We start from the raw sequence: 18,594 nt of genomic DNA, 5'->3' as shown, positions 1-18,594 counted from the left end.
GGGATGATCTGTGAAGTACATTTGGGCTTGGCAAAGCAAATAGGATCTCTAAGGGGATGAAAACTTGGGTCAAAGGCGCAGTGGTCATGCGGTTTGAGTTGAGTCAGCTTTCTCTGTCCTGCAAAACAATACTGAACTAGTATCTTACTAGCATAATGCTGGAGCAAGCTGTGCTGTTGGAGGTATTGGGTAAAATGGAGCTAACTGGTTAATGGTTCCTTGTTGGGAGTGGGGTGAGGTAAAGAAAGCTCTACTGAAAGCTTTCCCTTTCACTGACGACCTTGGAGGCAGTGGGGAAGTTGGTTTGAACTTCTCAAATATTGACTAATCACTTTACATACCCAATTTAGCCCTACAATAAAAAGATTTATTTCCTAGTTTGAAACATACACTGGGTGGGGTCAGTAGCCTCCATCCCTCCATTCATCCATCCATCCCTGATGGTACCAGGCTGGGTGTTGCACTGAGTTCATCGCAGTTTAGTAGGGAAGGGGCAAACTCACAAGTAGATGAGATACGAAGAGTATGGGGAGTGATGATTCCTCCGTCAGCGTAGGCTGGGGGGAAGGAAGGACCAGGGTGGGAAAAGTAGTCATGTGGGGTGGGGGGAGAGACGTCAAGCAAACTGTGGCTTGTCTTTGGTGCATTGGCATTGTTGCCTTTGATGACCATAAACAGTTTGCCAAAGATAAAGTCCAACTCTAACTAGCTTAATAACTAAAAAAATAGAATTGTAACTAGGAAAAAGTTTCTTATAATTGGCTGTCTAGAAGTTAAGCTAGCATGAGGCCCTGGAAGAACTCAAAGGTCAACAGGACTATTATCTCCTGTATGCAGTGGCTACATTATTTGCTCTTGCAGATAGATCTCCATGCTGCCGGGGAGGGCAGGAACACATGGCTCCAGGCTTATATCATCTCTTTTAAGTCCCCAGAGGAAAGAGGCTTTTTGACCCACTGCCTATTCAAAAATGTGTATTTATGTATATATATATATATACACACACACCTCCATCCTAGAGAAAGATTCTGACTGGTCTCTGGCTTGGGTCATATGCTCCTTCCAGGGCCACTGCCTAACCTGAGGGCTGGGGCGTGATAACCAGCCATATGTAGGTCACATGTGTCCCTACTCAGGGTGATGGGGGTACTGTGATTGGCGGCTCCACCAGAACTACATGGAGTCACCAGATGAGAGACTGCTGGACAAAAACGAATGTCCACTGCAGTTTTCAGTTCCCCAGACTGGCCATTTAACAAGCTAGTGGAATGAGAGCCTGCAACATCTCGGGACTGTGCTTTTAAGGGGAAATAGACGTGGTGATGTGCATTTATGCAGTGGAAGCTCTTCAGGGCCTCTCGAGGGGTTTATTCTCACCTCCTCAGTAGGGTTTGAGGGGTTGCAGAGATAGGCAATTCACAAGGAAGTTATACTTCACTTTCCTTTCACAAAAGCCTGATTTTTCCAGCCAGGACGAACTGTCAAAATTGGTATATTCACAAAGCCTGCCCAGAGTGGCCTGGATACACGTAAAAAGCCTGCATTCGCTTGGCCGATGGAGCACCTTTCCCCTGAGGGGTGCTCCAGGTTTGAGTTGCTGTTAAGTGTCAGAGCCCTCATGTTATGAAATGCTCCTGCTATGGATTCTGCTCCCTTAGATGTGGTTTGCTGCCCACTCTTCCTACCCCCTCCCTTTCCTCTTGGCCTGGCCTTGATACTCGTACCTGCCCCCCACCTGCTCAGAATCCCACAGGGTCTCTTAGGCCTGCTCGGCATTTAGCCTTGTGCCGTTTCCTCCCACTTCCTCAGTTACTTCTTCCTCAGAGGCAGCACGACAATGGATCTCATGGAGGAGGAGAACTATCAGAAGGCAGAGAATGGAGAGATTGCAAATAATTAAAAATTAATATTTTCCACCTGTCACAAGAAGAGTAATGGGGCTCCACAGCTGGTTGCAGAAAAGACTGGAGGCTTCGTAGGCAGATAGCAGTTTGATCCTGGCTGTTTTAATCTTGGCTCTCCACCCAAATCGTTGTTTTGGACTTGGAATGGGGCTTAAGGGCAGACTATCTTGCTGGGGATGATGGTGGCATCACATGGTATCTTCTCTTGGGGGTTTTCTTACAGAGCTCCACTTTTGAGAGCTGTGTGAAAGGTCAAAATCACTTCCTTGACATCCCCGCCCCTCAGTGTTCTTTTTATTTTGTTTTTCCTGGCACAGCAACAGGAAAAAAAAAAAAAAAGGGAGGGAGGAAGGAAGGAAGGAAGAATAAGAAAGTAAAGGAAGTGACATCTGGGCAATACTGAAAGCAGAGAGTAAGAAGAGGCAGAATCAGTGTGGTTTCCTCAAAGCCGAACCTTTCCATCCTGGGTTTGACTGCCTTACAGGTAGTCTCTTGCTCCATACACATAACAACTTGTTGAGTGAGTAGTAATACACATAAAGCTCTGGTGTTTATTTACAGCGCCTCTTGCCGGGAAGCTGGTGGGTAACGTGATGTTGATGAGCATGTTCCTTCTTGCTGTTAACAACAGCCAACGGTCCCGAGTAAGAACTTGCCCTGTGCCAGACATCGGGCTCCCACTTTATAAGCCTCATTTCATCTGCTGCTTTCCCTTTGGGGAATGTATTTTTTATATTATCTTATATATTGTACAATATCATCACCACTCCACTGGCAGATGAACAAACAGGCTGAGAGAGGGAAGGGTGCCCTGGACCCTGTAGGTAGCCAGGGACAGGATTTGGCCCACGCGTCCCGATTCCAAGCTCAGTGCTGGCGGGACGGAGCAGGAAAATAGAGATGAAGAGGAGCTGCTTCTACCCTTTAGGAGTCACAGATCACTGCACAGGAAGGGCCTGTCTTTGGTCACTCGTTCACTCATTGATCCATTCATTCATTCATGGAATACCTACTGTGTACCAGGTGGGTGCCAGGTTTTGGGGATATCTAATGGCTTAAGACCCAATAGTTAAAAGTACTTTCTCTCTGGTATGCCCTTGCCTTTAAATGGCTTTAAAGCTTAATATACAGTAGCCCCCCCTTTTCCTAGGGGCATACGTTCCAAGGCCCCCAGCAGATGTCTGAAACCGTAGGAAGTACGCAACCGTTAAGATAGTCCCCGCTTATCCACAGTGTTGTCTCTTTGTTTGTTACTCAGCGGACTGCAGAAAAAGAAACCGCGGATAACGGGGGCCTATTGTAGTTTTAAACTACAGTATAAGCCCACTGGAGTGGAGGAAATGAGCAGATTGATGACACTCCAGTGTGATGTGTATACAAGATCTTAAGTTGAGCGGGCCGCAGCGCGTGCGTAGCCGAGGTGAGGAGGCGGTGGCCCTGCGCTGGGTTCTGGAGGCGCCTCCGCGCAGGGGAGGACGTGCTGAGAGGCTGCGGGGTGAGCGGGGAGCGTCCTGGTATGTCTGGTATGTCTGCCCCAGAGGCTGGAGCAGGCTGTCACTGTCGCCGGGGCAGGGAGCTCTGCGAGGCTCTAATTAGTCAGTCTCACGGGGAGGGGCCAGTTGACCTCACGCTGGCCTGGACTCTGCGGCCATTTACCCGGTTCCCTTTTCAGTGGAGGCCGCGCTGCATTCCAAGTCCTCGAGGTGGGGGGAGCGGTACTTCCCGGAACTTGAGGAAGGGTGAGACGCTTGCGGGGGCTCTCAGGTGTTACAGGCTGTGTGGGGGATGGAGAACTTGGGTGAGGCGGGAGTAAACAAGTTAGGGAGCCGCTGAGGGCAGCGGCCGGGGACGGAGGGCCCGGCGCGAGGGCGGCCCCGCTGACTCTCTGGGGGCGCAGCGCGCCCTGGTAGGTGACACGGCTCGCGCTCCCCGCCGCTGCGCCGCCCGGCTCTCCGGTATCAGGTGTACCTCCCTGGCCCCTGCAAGGGATTCATCCGTTCACGGCCAAGTGCAGGGGCAGGGAGGGGGCCGGTGAGGAATTCGCAGGGAGTGAGCCCGTTGTTCTCGGAGGGGTTAGAGACCAACCGGGCACGGTCTCCCCCGCCAGAAGCCACAGTCCCCTGGGGTCTTGGGGACTCTGTTTCCTGCTACTGACAATGAATCCCTGCTCCCCCGCTGCCTCAGGCGTTTACTCAGCTGATAAAGCCAACTCCAGCGTGAAACTGAGGGCCTCCATTACCGAAGGAGATGCGCGCGCCCGTGGTAAGTTGAGTGTGGGGCGAGTGGGCTGGGAGTGGGGGCCGTGTTTCGGTGGGTCTGAGTCATCACTTACGAGAGAGAGGGTCCTTGAGAATGTGGCCTCCAGATGTGGATGCCCCACTGGCCGGTGGGCATCAGGTGTGAGATGCGCGTCGGTGGGTATCCGTTGGAGTTGTCTCAGTGTGAGTACCTGCGTGGGCGGGTTGGGAGGCCGCCCTGCCTGAAACAGGCCCCCAGAAGCGGGGAGGCAGCAAGGAGAGATTTGCCCCGCCAAGGTCCTGTGCTGCCTTCCCGAGTCAGACCAGAACACCTGGGTGGGCTCCTGGGGCTGAGTGTCTGGGGCTGCACCTGCTGCCCCCTGAGCCTGGGTCTGACAACAGGTGATTCTTCCGGCCTCAGCTGATGCACCTCATGACCAGCCCTGCCAGCAAGTTCCCAACTCTCACTTTTCCTATGGTTCAGAAATCATAAAGGTGCTTAGCAAATGCTTCCTTTCAGCCTAGCTGGACCTGCTCCAGAGAGGTTCTGAGCCCGGCTTTTGAGGTAGACTCCCCCCGGGACTGTGTTCCTGCTGAGCACCTAGCTGTGGCACTTTGACCAAGTTTCAAATCACCTCTCTTCCCCAGAGTGAGGATTATATGACTTAATACTTACGAAGTGCTCAGAACATTATGTGCTCAACTGTAATTCATTGTTATTATGACTACGATTTAATCCATGTAAAGGGCTTAGCACACTGCCTGGTATTAGGGTGTACCTGGAATATTTGACATCTGGAGTGGTCATTTGAAAACATCCTCTCCTTTATCTAGCAACATTATTTTCAGTAATAATCATGAAATGAATAGTAATAATGGCCAGAAAAGAAACACAGTCAAGTTTCTTCTGTTGAGCTTTGTATATGAAACCATGCCAGTGAAAATATAAAAACTGAAAAATAAAGTAGGTGTTATAGAGAAAAATAGAAGTAATGGGTTAATAGCTTTTAATTGCATTAGTGTATTTTTGAAGAAAACGTATTCTTACATATAGGTTGGTCACAGTAGTGAATAATAATGCCATTACAGTTTCTGTTTTGGAACTTTAGTTTCTGAAAAGTTGTCCTTGACTTTGACAAAATTGATCTTCTTTGTATATTCATGTTCAACACTCAGTAGAGCTAGATTTGTCCATTTATCTTTATTCACAGTTGAAGAACACTTTTTAAATTTATTAAAAATTTTTTTAATTGAAGTATAGTTGATTCACAATGTTGCATTAGTTTCTGCTGTACAGCAAAGTGAATCAATTATACATATACATATATCCACTGTTTAGATTCTTTTCCTATATGGGTCATTACAGAGTATTGAGTAGAGTTCCCTGTGCTACACAGTAGGTCCTTATTAGTTATCTATTTTATATATAGTAGTGTGTATATGTCGAGAAGACACTTTTTATTAATTTTAATTTCAAAAGCTTCTCTCATATGAAACAACAGATATACAAATTGGAAAAACCTTAAACATTAGGATAAGTTTGTCAGAAATTCATAAAAATCCCATTTCATAATAAATTGGAGAAATTGCAACGCTGCCTATGTCTTAAAAAAATTAATTCTAGTGGCATCTATGTTTTATTTATTTTTGCTGATCTCTAGATATCTCTCTTTCTCTTTTTTTTTTTGGCCACACCACATGGCTTATGGGATCTTAGTTCCCAGACCAGGGATTGGACTGGGTCCTCGGCAGTGTGAGTGTGGAGTCCCAATCCCTGGACCACCAGGGATTCCTGATTTTTTTTTAAATTTATTTTATTGGAGTATAGTTGACTACAATGTGTGAATTTCTGCTGTACGGCACAGTGATTCAGTTATACACATATATACATTCTTTTTCATATTCTTTTCCATTATAGTTGATCACAGGATATTGAATATAGTTCCCTGTGCTATACAGTAGGACATTTGTTGTTTATCCATTCTAGTGGCTTTAATTGTTTTTATTTTGATTTTTTATTATGATTTTTTAAAACATTTATTATTTATTTGGCTATGCCGGGTGTTAGTTGCCACATGCGGGATCTAGTTCCCTGACCAGGGGTCTAACCCGGGCCCCCTGCATTGGGAGCGTGGAGTCTTAACCCTGGACCAGCAGGGAAGTCCTCATTCTAGTGGCTTTAAAATATATCCACATTTAAAACATTTTCACTGAAACATATTCACCAGAAAATTCATTGTAAGTTTTTATCTTATTTGGCAAAATTCTCCCCAGTTTTTCTTCCTTGGCAAAAATCAGAGAAAATGGCTGAATGATGGTAAACTTTGACATTTATTTAATCCATTGCTTTAGAATGAGAGTCTAGTTCTTGGTGAAGTTGATCCAGACTTTCAAACACTTCTCTTTGAAACACTTTTCTTCTGGCACTGGGAGAGCAGACTCTTGTCTTCTGTTTAAACACAGGAAAATGTAGGATCACAGGGGTTGGTGGCCCAAACTGTGCTGAAAGTGAACTTGAACCATTCTGAGCCATTCAGAACTTACTGTTGGAACAGACACATGTAGCTGAGTCTGTGTATGTTGGGGGTTGACTGTATAGCTGGGAGTTCTCTGATTAAACTTCCATGTAGAGACTGAAAGAATAAGAAATGAAAGTGGGCTAATTTAAAGCTCACATATATATTATTATTTTTAAAATAAATTTATTTACTTATTTATTTATGGCTGCGTTGGGTATTTGTTGCTGCGCGTGGCTTTCTCTAATTGTGTTGAGTGGGGGCTACTCTTTGCTGCGGTGCGCGGGCTTCTCATTGCGGTGGCTTCTCTTGTTACAGAGCACGGGCTCTAGGTGTGCGGGCTTCAGTAGTTGTGGCACATGGGCTCAGTAGTTGTGGCATGCGGACTTCAGTAGTTGTGGCTCGGAGGCTCTAGAGTGCAGTCTCAGTAGTTGTGGCACACGGGCTTAGTTGCTCTGCGGTATGTGGGATCTTCCTGGACCAGGGCTCGAACCCGTGTCCCCTTCATCGGCAGGCGGATTCTTAACCACTGCGCCACCAGGGAAGTCCCTATATTATTAACTCTCAACAGGAAGTGCATGAGTTAGAACTTAGACCAATATCACTGATATTGTTTAAAAGTGTTGGCACATGGTGATAATAAACAGCAGACTGATTTTTGGTGTGTCTTATCATGGTTTTAAAATTCTCTATGGACAACTCTCCCCTATTTGTCTGCACCCAGAGGATTCGGCTCTCACTCTCCCACTCTGGGTGTGCCACTGTCTGGCTCTTAGGGCTTGACAAATGTTAGTTGTTGTTAAAGCAGCTGCCTGGACCTCCCTGGGACCGAGAGGCTGTGTGTCTACCATATGGGCCCACGTTTCTCCAAGCCCTTTAGTCCAGCCCTGAGTCCTCCTGGTCAGGGCCAGCGCTGACCATTTCCCTCCCCTCTGTGTTCTAAATTTACTTAGAATTCATGGGCCAGGAGCTTTGCCTTCCCTTCTCCACCCACCCTGCCCTTAAACCTGTGGCTTGTTGAGCAGCGGCTGCTGGGGACGTGAAGCTCCAAAGGGCATCTGAGGCTCCAGATATGCAGAAATCGATGGGCCTGCTCTGGTCTCTGACTCTAGACTCGCTTATTGACTTCTTTATGACCCTCTAGGTTTGCCTGATGATCTGACAGATCTCTGTGGGGCTAGTTAAGGTGCAAAAGGGAGGGGGCGGGGCCAGAGGCTGGGAGGGGCTTGAGGAGGAAGCAATGTGTCCCTCTTGCCCACAGACCTCTGCTGAGAATGTTGTATGTGCCTGGCTGGTTGCTCAGTCCAGCTGGAGAGCTGGGCAGGGAAACTGATCATTCCTTCCCAGGGGCTCAGCCCAACAATTATAGTCATCGGATAAACGGGGCTGCGGCGGATAAACACTCTCAGCCCTGGAGTCTGGGGGAGGCACTGAGGAGGTGGAGACGTGAGGGATGAGTAGGAATTTGCCAGTGAACAGTCAGGGGCATTTCCGGACTAGAGCACAGTGATGTGGAGGCAGAGCTCACCATGGGGATGCTGAGCAGATGTCAGTAGCTTCGTGTGAATTACTGGGTGCGGTGAAAAGAACTGGGCCTTTGGATTCAGGAAGACCTTCAGGATTCAGTGTAATCCTGGCATTGCTTCTCAGGGAGCTCTCTTGGGCCAGTTACTTCCTACATCTGAGCTGTTTTCTGGTCAGTGAAATGCGCTGCTGTAAGGATTCCAGGTAACCTGTGAAAACCCCGAGGAGTGCGTGGTGACAGCGGTGGTGGTTCCCACATGAGTTCAGGGGGAGTCCTGGTTCCCGTGGGGTGAGGTTCAACATGTAGAACAGGTCTGAGGCTTGGAGGTCAAGAGCCTGGGAGGGCGAATGAGTTTTGCCTCTTTTTTCCAGGATACACATGACCTTTGGGTTGCTGTGGCTGGACCTAGTACCCACTGGAGCTGCCACTGTCCCTCTCCCGGAGGCTGGCAAGGGAAGAGGTGATGTGTCAGCCTAACCCCTCCTCTACCTTCTCACTGGGCCCGAGGCTGGGGAGTCTGCCCCCCACGTCGAGTTCCCCGGACCCACCCAGCCTGGGGCACAGGGTCTCAACCCTCTAATAAACATTAAGGGGTTTTGCAGCTTTTCACCCCCATTATCTCACTTATTCCTCACACAAACTCTGCTGGATGGATCTTTTTTTTTTTTTTTTTTTTTTTGCTGGATGGATCTTAATGGCACTGTTTTACCAGAGAAGCTCAGAGAGGTTAAATGGTTCTCGAAGGTCACACAGCAATAGAGCAGAGGGGCCTCACTTGCAGGTGGCCTGGGCCCTGCTTCTGACAACGCAGCCTCAGATAGACAGGATTGATGGTGGGCTCCTCAGGGGTTTCTTTTCTTTTTAAAGCCTTGGCATCAAAACTCCCAACTCTGTGCGGGAAAAGTCCCTTTTCAGCACCCTCCCTGGACTTCTGGTTTTTGAATTACATGCTTGTAGATGTTTTCCCCAAAGTATCAGAAATGGAGTGGGTGAGTTGAGGGATTTCCACATTCACCAGAGCATGTGATTTGGGAACAAGGAGAACTTGCTCTCAGGCTGGGTTTCACATCCTCCATAGTGTCTCCAGCTACTCCTGGAGCTGCCTCTGACCTTCCCAAATCCAAAATAATAAAAGCACCCCCAAGAACAGTGGCAGCAAAAACTGCCGTTTACCTATGTGCCAGGTAGTATTTGCTGAGTGCTTTATAGGTACTAATTTATTTGATCCTCAGGACAACCTCATGAATCAGATGCTGTAATTATCCTCATTTTCGAGCTGAGGAAACTGAGGCTGGGAGAAGTTGGGTAACGTGCCCAAGGCTATCCAGCTAGTAAGTAGCAGAGCCAGAATTTGAACCCAGGCTGTCTGGCTTCAGAGCCCACGGCTGTCATCAGTGTGCAGTTTCTGAAAACCAAGTGCATCCTAATTTCAATGCAGAGCAGTAATGCTCATTGGCCTACTTTCTGTATTTTTTGTATGCCTGAAATATTTCATTAAAATAAAAAAATTGCAAACTTCTGATGAGGAAACCAAATGGAGCTGAGTGGAGGCGGATTGGAATGCTTCCTTAGCGGCCTTGAATGAAAGAAAAACATTCTAGGGACTTCCCTCGTGGTCCAGTGGGTAGGACTCCACGCTCCCAGTGCAGGGGTTGGGGTTTGATCCCTGGTCAGGGAACTAGATCCCACATGCATGCCACAACTAAGAGTCCACATGCTGAAACTAAGGAGTCTGCATTGCCACAACGAAGATCCCATGTGCCGCAACTAAGTCCCGGTGCAGCCAAAATAAATACATAAATAAATATTTAAAAAAATAAATAAGTAAAGTTAACTAAAAATATAGGTGCCCCATTCAAAGTAAAATTAACAAAAAATAAAGAAAAACATTCTTTTTGTTTTGTTTCAACCCTTGGGTTGAAAATTCTTCTGGAAGTGCCCTTACTTTTCCATCTGGTCCTGTCCAGTGCCCACAGCTGAGGGTCTCACACTGGATCAGAGTTGCAGGAGTGAATGTGGATTAACATGCAGGGGCAGATGGTGAAATCTGCCAGAAGGCTGGCAGATTTTCCTTGTGGTGGGGATCAGGCTGTGGTTCAAGTTCCTGCTTTGCTACTTTCGGGCTGACCTAAGTGACCTCATTCCCTTAGTGTCAGTTTCCCCACCTGCAAAGTGAGGTATGACTGCCCCTCTCTGCCTAACCCGTCTCTCCTGTGGTTCTCTGGGCTGCACAGTAGAATCACCTGGAAGCTTACAAAACTGCCAGGCCTGGGTTCCACCCCAGGGATCCTGCTTCTGACCCAACCGCAAGATCACCCTGAGGCGCCCGCACCACTGTGCTTTTGCTCCTGTCTGTCCCGTCTCCATATTTCTCCTTTCCGGCCGCTTCCTCCCCACTGCCTCCTCTGATTGCAGGAGAGTGTGAGGGTTAAGAGTGAAGGATTTCAAAGCACCGAGCTGATCTCCCTGTGCTATGCGGCTGCTTCCCACTAGCTAGCTATTTTACATTTGGTAGTGTATGTATGTCCATGCCACTCTCTCACTTCGTCCCAGCTTACCCTTCCCCCTCCCCGTGTCCTAAAGTCCATTCTCTACGTCTGGGTCTTTATTCCTGTCCTGCCCTTAGGTTCTTCAGAAACATTTTTTTTTTTTTTTAGATTCCATATATATGGGAAAAAAAAAGAGTGAAGGATTTGGGGGAATTCCCTGGTGGTCCAGTGGTTAAGACTCCGAGCTTCCATTGCAGGGGGCACGGGTTGGATCCCAGGTCGGGGAACTTACATCCCACATGCCACGAGGTGTGGCCAAACAAAACAAAAAACAAAAGTGCAGGATTTGGGTTTGAATTCTGTGTCTACCATGTACATGCTCCCTGTCATCTTTCCCCACTCTCTGCCTTCTCTGACCCCCTTTTGCTATTGCAATCCCCTCCCCCTTCCCATCCCACTCCAGCCCCTTAACCCTGCCCTACCTTTTCTTCCTTTCTTTTTGTTTTTATTTGGTATCTCTTCTACTATTCTGGATGATTTACTCATTTACTAAGACTTCAAAGAAATTTTTAAAAATTTCTGTCTCTCTCCTTGATGCTGAACAAAATACCTGATACCTGACTCCGTGAAGTCAGGTATCTTGGCTTTTGTTCACAGGCGTGGCCCAGGTGCCCGGCTCTGTGAACATCTGTAGAATGAATGAGCAAATGAAAGAGTTCCTTGACCCTCTCAGGCAGAGGTGGGTATCCCCAATGTGAAGGGATTCTCAAGGAGTGTCGTTGACCAGTTACACCGTTTCCCTGGGGCGGGGGAGGGCGTTTGTTAAGGACAGGGTGATTCTGCATGCATGCCAGCAACCTCCCCTCCTGTAATTTGTACGGAGTAGGTGGACGTATTTGTGATACAGCCACTTCAGTAGCCTAACAGTAGATGTAGGTGGTGGGGTATACAGATGTTTACTGAAAAATACTTTCAATTTTGAACATTTGGAAATTCAAACTAATGTCTGAAAAATTTTCATAACAGTGTTGCGAAGCATGTTATAAACTTTTCTGCTTGTTGCAGAAAAGCTGGAAAATGCAGAAAAATAGAAGGAAGCAACATAATCACAATAACCACGCTTAGCCCCAGCCCCTGGCGGGAATCTCTGTTAGGATGTTGGTATGCATCTTTCTAGTTTTTTGTTGTGTGTATTTATTTTGTTACATAATAGTAATTGTACGGATCACCCCAGATTGAACACACTGATGTTTGTCAAGCCTTACGTCGTTTTCTGATTCTAAAACAAATATATATGTATTTACACATTTGGAAAACTAGAACAGAATTAAAAAGAAGATTAATACCCCAAGTTTCACCACCTAGTAATAAACACTGTTTATGTTTTGGTGTATTTCCACAGTTTTCAAAAAAACATGCGTTGGTTATCTTTTTTGAACAAAGTTTAAAACAAATATCATTTCGTGTAAAGCTTTTAAAATTTTTACTTAAAAAAACTTGAGTTATCGTTGATTGTAAAGCTTTTTTACTTACCATTATATTATAGACATTTCTTGTCCTTAAGTATTCTTTTAAAATATAACTTTTAAAACATAACTGTATATTAGTATATAATTATGGCAATATTTAATCTCTTTTTGTAGGATATTTAGGTATCTAATTTTTTGCCATTAGATGTGACTTTGTGACATCTTTTATAGGCATTTCAGATTATTTCCTTAAGATCTGGTCTATAAATAGAAATTGGGTCAAAGGATATGAATATTTTTAAGGTTAGTGATACAGATTGCCAAATTGACCTTCAGAAAAGTTGTATTTATTTATACTCCTAACAGCAGTGACTGAGGGTGCCTGCTTACCTGCATCTTTTCCTATATTTAGTATTATAATCTTCCCCCAAACCAGTTTTTAATTTAATTGGATTACTAGTGAGATAGAATGTGTTTTCTTGTATTAGTGGTAATATGTATTTCTCCTTTTAAAATTATTTATTATACCCTTTCTCCACTTTATTCTATTTTGGTGTTTACTTTTTTTTTTTTTTTTTTTGTGGTACGCGGGCCTCTCACTGTTGTGGCCTCTCCCGTTGCGGAGCACAGGCTCCGGACGCGCAGGCTCAGCGGCCATAGCTCACGGGCCCAGCCGCTCCGCGGCATGTGGGATCTTCCCGGACCGGGGCACGAACCCGTGTCCCCTGCATCATCAGGTGGACTCTCAACCACTGCGCCACCAGGGAAGCCCGGTGTTTACATTTTTTATTGATTCATAAAAACTCTTTATGTATTAAAGCTGTCATTTTCTTCCAGTTGGTCATGGTAGTTTGTCTGTGGTGTGTTTTCAATGCACAGAATGTTCTGGTCTGGCTCTTTTGGTTATAAGTAACCAGCAGCCCACTTAAGCTAGCTCAAGTGAAAAAAGTTTATTCTAAGGACACATGTGGAGCGATAAGGGGATTCTCTTGAAAATCTAAGTATAGGAGCTGTGTTAAGGCTGGGCTTCCCGGGGGCTGGGAGGCAGTCCAGGATCACGGTGATTCCAGGCACTCAGCAGCTGGAGTTGGTGCATCTCTCCTCTGGTGCTCCGCCACTGGTGTGACTCAGCTAGCCGTTCCTGATATGCCTGCTTCCTTCTCTCCCACTATCAACAGGGGTCTTCTACTTGGTCAGAGTGGGTGTGAGAACTCCAACCCTTGGTTTGGCCTGTGGTTCACTGGGGTCTCCCTTGCCTCCTCTTTGTCATGACTTTTCAATTTTAGCCCCTCTGCCAAAAGCTATTTTCTTTTTCATTACTTGGTTCAGATTTTTGAGAGAGAGAGAGAGAGAAAATTTGGTTGGCCCAGGTCCACTTATGGAGGATCATAGGTGGTGACCTGCTTGGGAACCGTGCCTTTTTCTAGTCCAGCTGATGGAGGCTAGGATGAAGTGGTCACATGGTATAAAATATGGCTGCCTGGGCAGTCGGGATTGTGGGTGGTCATTTTCTCTTAAAAGGGAGTATGAATGTAACAGGCAATGATAGAAACTTTTAGTAAGAACTGTAACATTTTTCAATTGTAAAAACTCTCAATCTTTTACTTTATGCCTTGTTCTTTGGACTTTATCTTTAGAATTTCTTCCTCTATTCTAAGATCTGAAACATATCCATCTATATAATTTTAAATTTTATTTTATGCTTTTATGTGTTACATTTAAGTGTTAATGATTTTTAAGCATCATTAACATGGTAATATTTACAGGCTCCAGATGGGAGATGGTTTCAAGAGGTTTTGCTGACAGATAACATCCACCTTTTTCAATTAAAAAACTGCAAGTTCATCAATAAGAAGGATGTTTTCCCATCTAAAACTCTTTTAATGAAAGTTTTTATTATAAAAATAAAAGTTTTTATTATAAAAAGTTTTTATTATTTAAAAAAGTTTTTATTATAAAAATATAATATTTTATATTATAAAAATAATAAAAGTTTTTATTATAAGAAAATAATAAAATAATATAGCAAAATATAAAAGTCTCTGAATCCCAACCCCCACTGTATATAATACACAACAGTTTGGTGTATTTTCCTCAGCTCATACATAGTGTATAATACATTTTGCATGTGAATGTATAACAATGTTTTTTAAACAAAAATGGGATAATGTTTTCCAACTTACTTGTTTTGATTGTTTCTATGTCTGCTCACGTAAATCCAACTTGTTCTCTCTATTGGCTGTTTGTACATATAAATATAACATAATTAATTTAGTTGGTCCTTATTAATGGTTGTTTAGGTGGTTTTTCCAGTGTGAATTGCAGAGGCCAGATATTGTTCTCCATTTGCTTGCTCAGGAAAATGGCTGTTACACAGCTCTTTGTAAACTGTGCTTTTGTGGAGAGAATAAAGACTTTTTGTTCTGAAATCCTGTGGGTGCAGAGTCTCAGCTTTGCCACTGTCATTGGCTGTGTTGTGTGGGAGAGCCATGGTTACTGTGCTCTGGAGAGTTTCTGGCTTCCTGCTGGCTCACCTTGTTCCTGGGGGAAGAACCACCTGACAACAGGGTACAGCTAGGTTTCTGGGACTGGGGATGAAGCTGAGTGATCACTGTTGATCCAAACTGAAGGGCCAGAGAGTGAATATTTTACTATCTCTGGTCTCTGTTGCAACTACTCTACTGCTGTAGAGAGAAAGCAGCCTCGGCCACAAGGTAAATGATGGGGGTGGCTTTGTGCCAATAAAACTTTATAGATACTGAAGTTTGAATTTCATATAATTTCATGTGTCACAAAATATTCTTCTTCTTTTGACCTTTCCCCCAACCACTGAAAAATGTAAAGATCATTCTTTGCCTCATACAAAAATAAGCAGAGGCACAAATTTGGCCCAAGGACTTTGTTCTCATATTTCTAATTTTATAACATGCTTTCTTGAGTTCTTAATTTTGATTCAGCTCAGTTGGCTGTGTGTATCATTAAGCAGTTGTTTCTCCAATTAGAGTTTAGTGAAAGGGTGTGAATTATTTATATCCCTGTTCATGGCACGCTGTCCTCACTGGTCCCTGCAAGACCCCTTTTCTTCTGTTTTTTTTTTATTAAGTTCCCTTTTATCATCATTCCTCTCCCTCTTCATCTTCCCAATGGCTAGGTAGCATCCTAATATATTTAATATGTATTCTTTAGATTCTTTTGTTGTTGTTTTTAAAAATTGTTGTTTTGGGTATGGTTCTGGTAAGACATGTATTATTGGTTTGTGTGTAGGTATCTTTAATACGTATAAGTGGTATTTTGCAGAGCTCAATCTCATTTTTTCACTCAGCACTGTATCTGAAAGATTATCCACATGGTCATGCGAACATCGAGTCCTTGCTTCTAACTAGTGCACAGGGCTCCGTGGGCGAGTCCAGCACCTTTCACTTCATTTTTAAAAAGAAGTTTCCTTGAGTGATGTCATGTTTTAAGCTAGTGCATATTTGGAAATATGTGCCTGTTGCCATTACAAGAGACAGGCAATATGACTGAGTATTAAAAAAAAATCACAGCTTTTTTGCTTTCAAATTGTGGATATCCATTTTTTTAAAGTTAAAATTTTTTATTTATTAAAACAATTAGTGTTTTAAAAAGTTATGGTCTAATTTACCCTTTTAGTGTTCAGTTCGATGAGTTCTGATAAACATGGACAACTGAGTAACCATTCAACACCATCAAATAGAGAACAGTACAGAAAATTTAATTGCTCTGAAATTTCCTCATTCCCCTTTCTTGTCAACCCCTCTCCTGACTCCTAGCCCCTGACAATCACTGATTACCTTTCTGTCCTATGGTGATGCCTATTCTGGAATGACGTGTAATGGAATCACACAGTACGTAGATTATTGGTATGGCTTCTTTCACTTAGCATCAGTATTTAGTGTTATAAAGTCTGAGTTTCTTTGTAGATATTTTTGTCACTGTGTGTGTTTGTGTGTGTGTGTGTATGTGTGTGTGTATATATATTTATTTATTTTTGCAAGCATGTTTCTCTGTATATCAATATCTTTCATTGATATCTGTCTGGAACACAGTGAGCCCCTGAGCTCCTTGGGTCTGTGTACCTACTGGCTGCTTATTACTTGACGTCATATTCCTGATGTTCCAACTGTCTCCTTTTCTAATCAGTAGCCTCCCTGAGGGCTGGGTCTCAGCCTTGCTTTTGTGTCCTGGCTTATTCATGGAAATGTCCAGTTAAATCGCCCTTTGGGGGTCCTTGAAGACCCCATAACTCTCACCAAACAATTAATATATACTTTTTCTTTTATTCTGGAAAACAAATGGGATTCATCAATTGTGACCATTGTCCAGTGTTCTGAAAGCTTCCCAGTAAGGTCTGGGCGCCTTCTTCTGGGAAGATAAATTATAATCACTGCAATAAGACAATATGATTTATCTGTAAAATTCCTGTGAAAAGATTTTTTTCCTACCACGTGGGATGTTTGTTTGCAGTTTTATTGTTTCTATAAGTAGAAATGAACTGTCATTGACCCTGCTTCATAGCCATTATAGAGTTGTGATTGGCTCTTCCACTGCCCATCATTTTTATCCCAGGGGAGGCCATACAAGGGGGAGTCCATGCTCCCCCCTTATCTTTGATGGAATCTCTCAGGCCCACAGAGTTTGGCGGTGGGACGTGGGCAAACTCCTATGGGTCTGTCCCCTAAGAGCAAGCAGGTGAGCGGGAAAGGACAGAGGGCTGGAACGACCACCGATGGGCTCTGTCTCCAGGTGTTCTAAAGAGATTTAAGGTTGGTTTGGACCACGGAAGCTCATCAGCCCTGATCCTGGCCCAGGTCGGAGTGTCCCCACCCGCAGTACTTAGCCCAGTGTCTGGCATTGGGACCTCAATAGGTTGAATGAAAGTGTTCTTGAACCTCCCCAGGTTTTCTCAGGCTCTGGGCTGCTGTGCTTCCCTAACAGGGCGGGGCTCTGAGGAGCATTTCAGCATCTTTCCCACCTTCCCCTGCACACACACGCACACACCCTCACTCCCACGCACTCTCACTGTGATATAATGAGAAATGGATATTTAGTCTTGGTCTCGGGTTCCTGCCACAGAGCTCCTAAAATCCAAGTAATTTCCTGAGCAGTAGAGGTGAGAGGAATGTCTTTCGTCATTCATAATGAGCCCCTTTCAACTGACCAGGTGATCAGAGGGCTGGAGGTTGCATTAATCACCAATGGCCAATGATTTAATCCATTGTGCCTACATAACGAAGCCTCCATAAAACCCCTAACCCAGGCTGTTGGTGAAAGCACGGGGGTGCTGGAGAGTGCTGGTCCCCAGAGGGGTAATGGAAGCTCCGTGCCCCTCCCACCACAGCTTGCCCTCTGCATCTCTGGCTCTTCCTGTGTTGTATATTTTCTAGTAACTGGTAATCTAGCAAGTCAGCTATTTTCTTGAGTTCTATGAGCTGTTCCAGCAAAGTACTGAACCCAAGGAGGGGGCTGTGGGAACCCCCAATTTACAGCCGGTTGTTCACAGCACAGCTAACAACCTGCAACTTGCAGTTGGCATCTAAAGTGTGTGTGGGGCCTCAGTCTTCTGGGACTAAGCCTGTGGGTCTGTGCTAACTCCGGGCCGTTAGTGTCAGAACTGAGGTAAACTGTGGGTGCCCAGTCAGTGTGCACCGAGGATTGAATCGCTTAGTGTGGAAAACCCACAAATCCAGTGTCAGAAGTACTGGTGTGAGCACAGTGCAGAGGAGAGTTTTCCTTTGCTTGTCACACACACACACACCCCAACACGCACACACACTGACACACACACACATACACCCTCTTATCCTTGGGATGAGCAGCCAGGGGGACATTACTGCCAGAGGTTGACACCAGTTCTCTGCCAGGCCCCGGGCCAGGTCGCGGAGTGTCTGTGTGACACCCCCCAATTTGACCCCCCTGGAAGAGTCTCCAGATGCACGGCTCTAATCACATAACCTGTGGTGTTGCCTGTGGTCAAGTCACTGGGCCTGGGAATCAGGCAGCCTAGTGTTGAGTCCTGGCCACGCCCCTCGGGCTGTGTGGCTTTGAGAACATTCCTTTGCATCTCTGAGCCTTGATTTCCTCATTCATAACATGGGGTTCACAGCAGTGCCCACCTCATAGGAGGGTTGTGTGAATTTATTGAGCTACGCCTGTAAAACACTTAGCAGAGCGCTTGGCTCTGAGTAAGAGTTCAATAAATAATACTCCTGGAAAGAGGAACAATAAGGCAGAAACCCCGGCTAATGAAGAAACCCTTTAGGCGTGCACTTGGCAGGTTGTAATGACAGGTGGGCAGGCCCGTAGTCCCTGCAGGTCTGGGACACAGGCTTGTGAAGTCAGACTGGCATTGGATTGGCCGGGCAGGGCTCAGGAGGACACCCTGGAGAGCTGTTAGCTGGAGGCCGCGGAGCTGCACCCTCCTAGCTGAGCCCTG

General features: G+C 45.3%; 1 protein-coding gene across 5 annotated transcripts in view; it reads left to right on the top strand.

The window, feature by feature from the left end:
• Positions 1-3,408: 3,408 nt before the first annotated feature.
• Positions 3,409-18,594, top strand: part of LOC114887355 (HRAS-like suppressor 3) — a 29,333-nt gene continuing 14,147 nt past the window's right edge. Inside the window, exons 1-2 of one of the 5 annotated variants that reach the window (XM_029209009.1) lie at positions 3,409-3,427; positions 4,089-4,166. In XM_029209009.1, coding sequence (XP_029064842.1) covers positions 4,152-4,166 — 15 coding nt within the window. In that variant the 5' untranslated portion in view covers positions 3,409-3,427; positions 4,089-4,151. The other 4 variants (XM_029209007.1, XM_029209010.1, XM_029209011.1 and 1 more) reach the window with 4 other exon arrangements.

Source organism: Monodon monoceros, unplaced genomic scaffold (genome assembly GCF_005190385.1).
Source record: "Monodon monoceros isolate NGI ecotype Baffin Bay Population unplaced genomic scaffold, NGI_Narwhal_1 Super_Scaffold_7, whole genome shotgun sequence".
Classification (NCBI taxonomy): domain Eukaryota; kingdom Metazoa; phylum Chordata; class Mammalia; order Artiodactyla; family Monodontidae; genus Monodon; species Monodon monoceros.
Note: the sequence above shows the minus strand (reverse complement) of the source record. Positions and strands in the feature narration are given on the sequence as shown.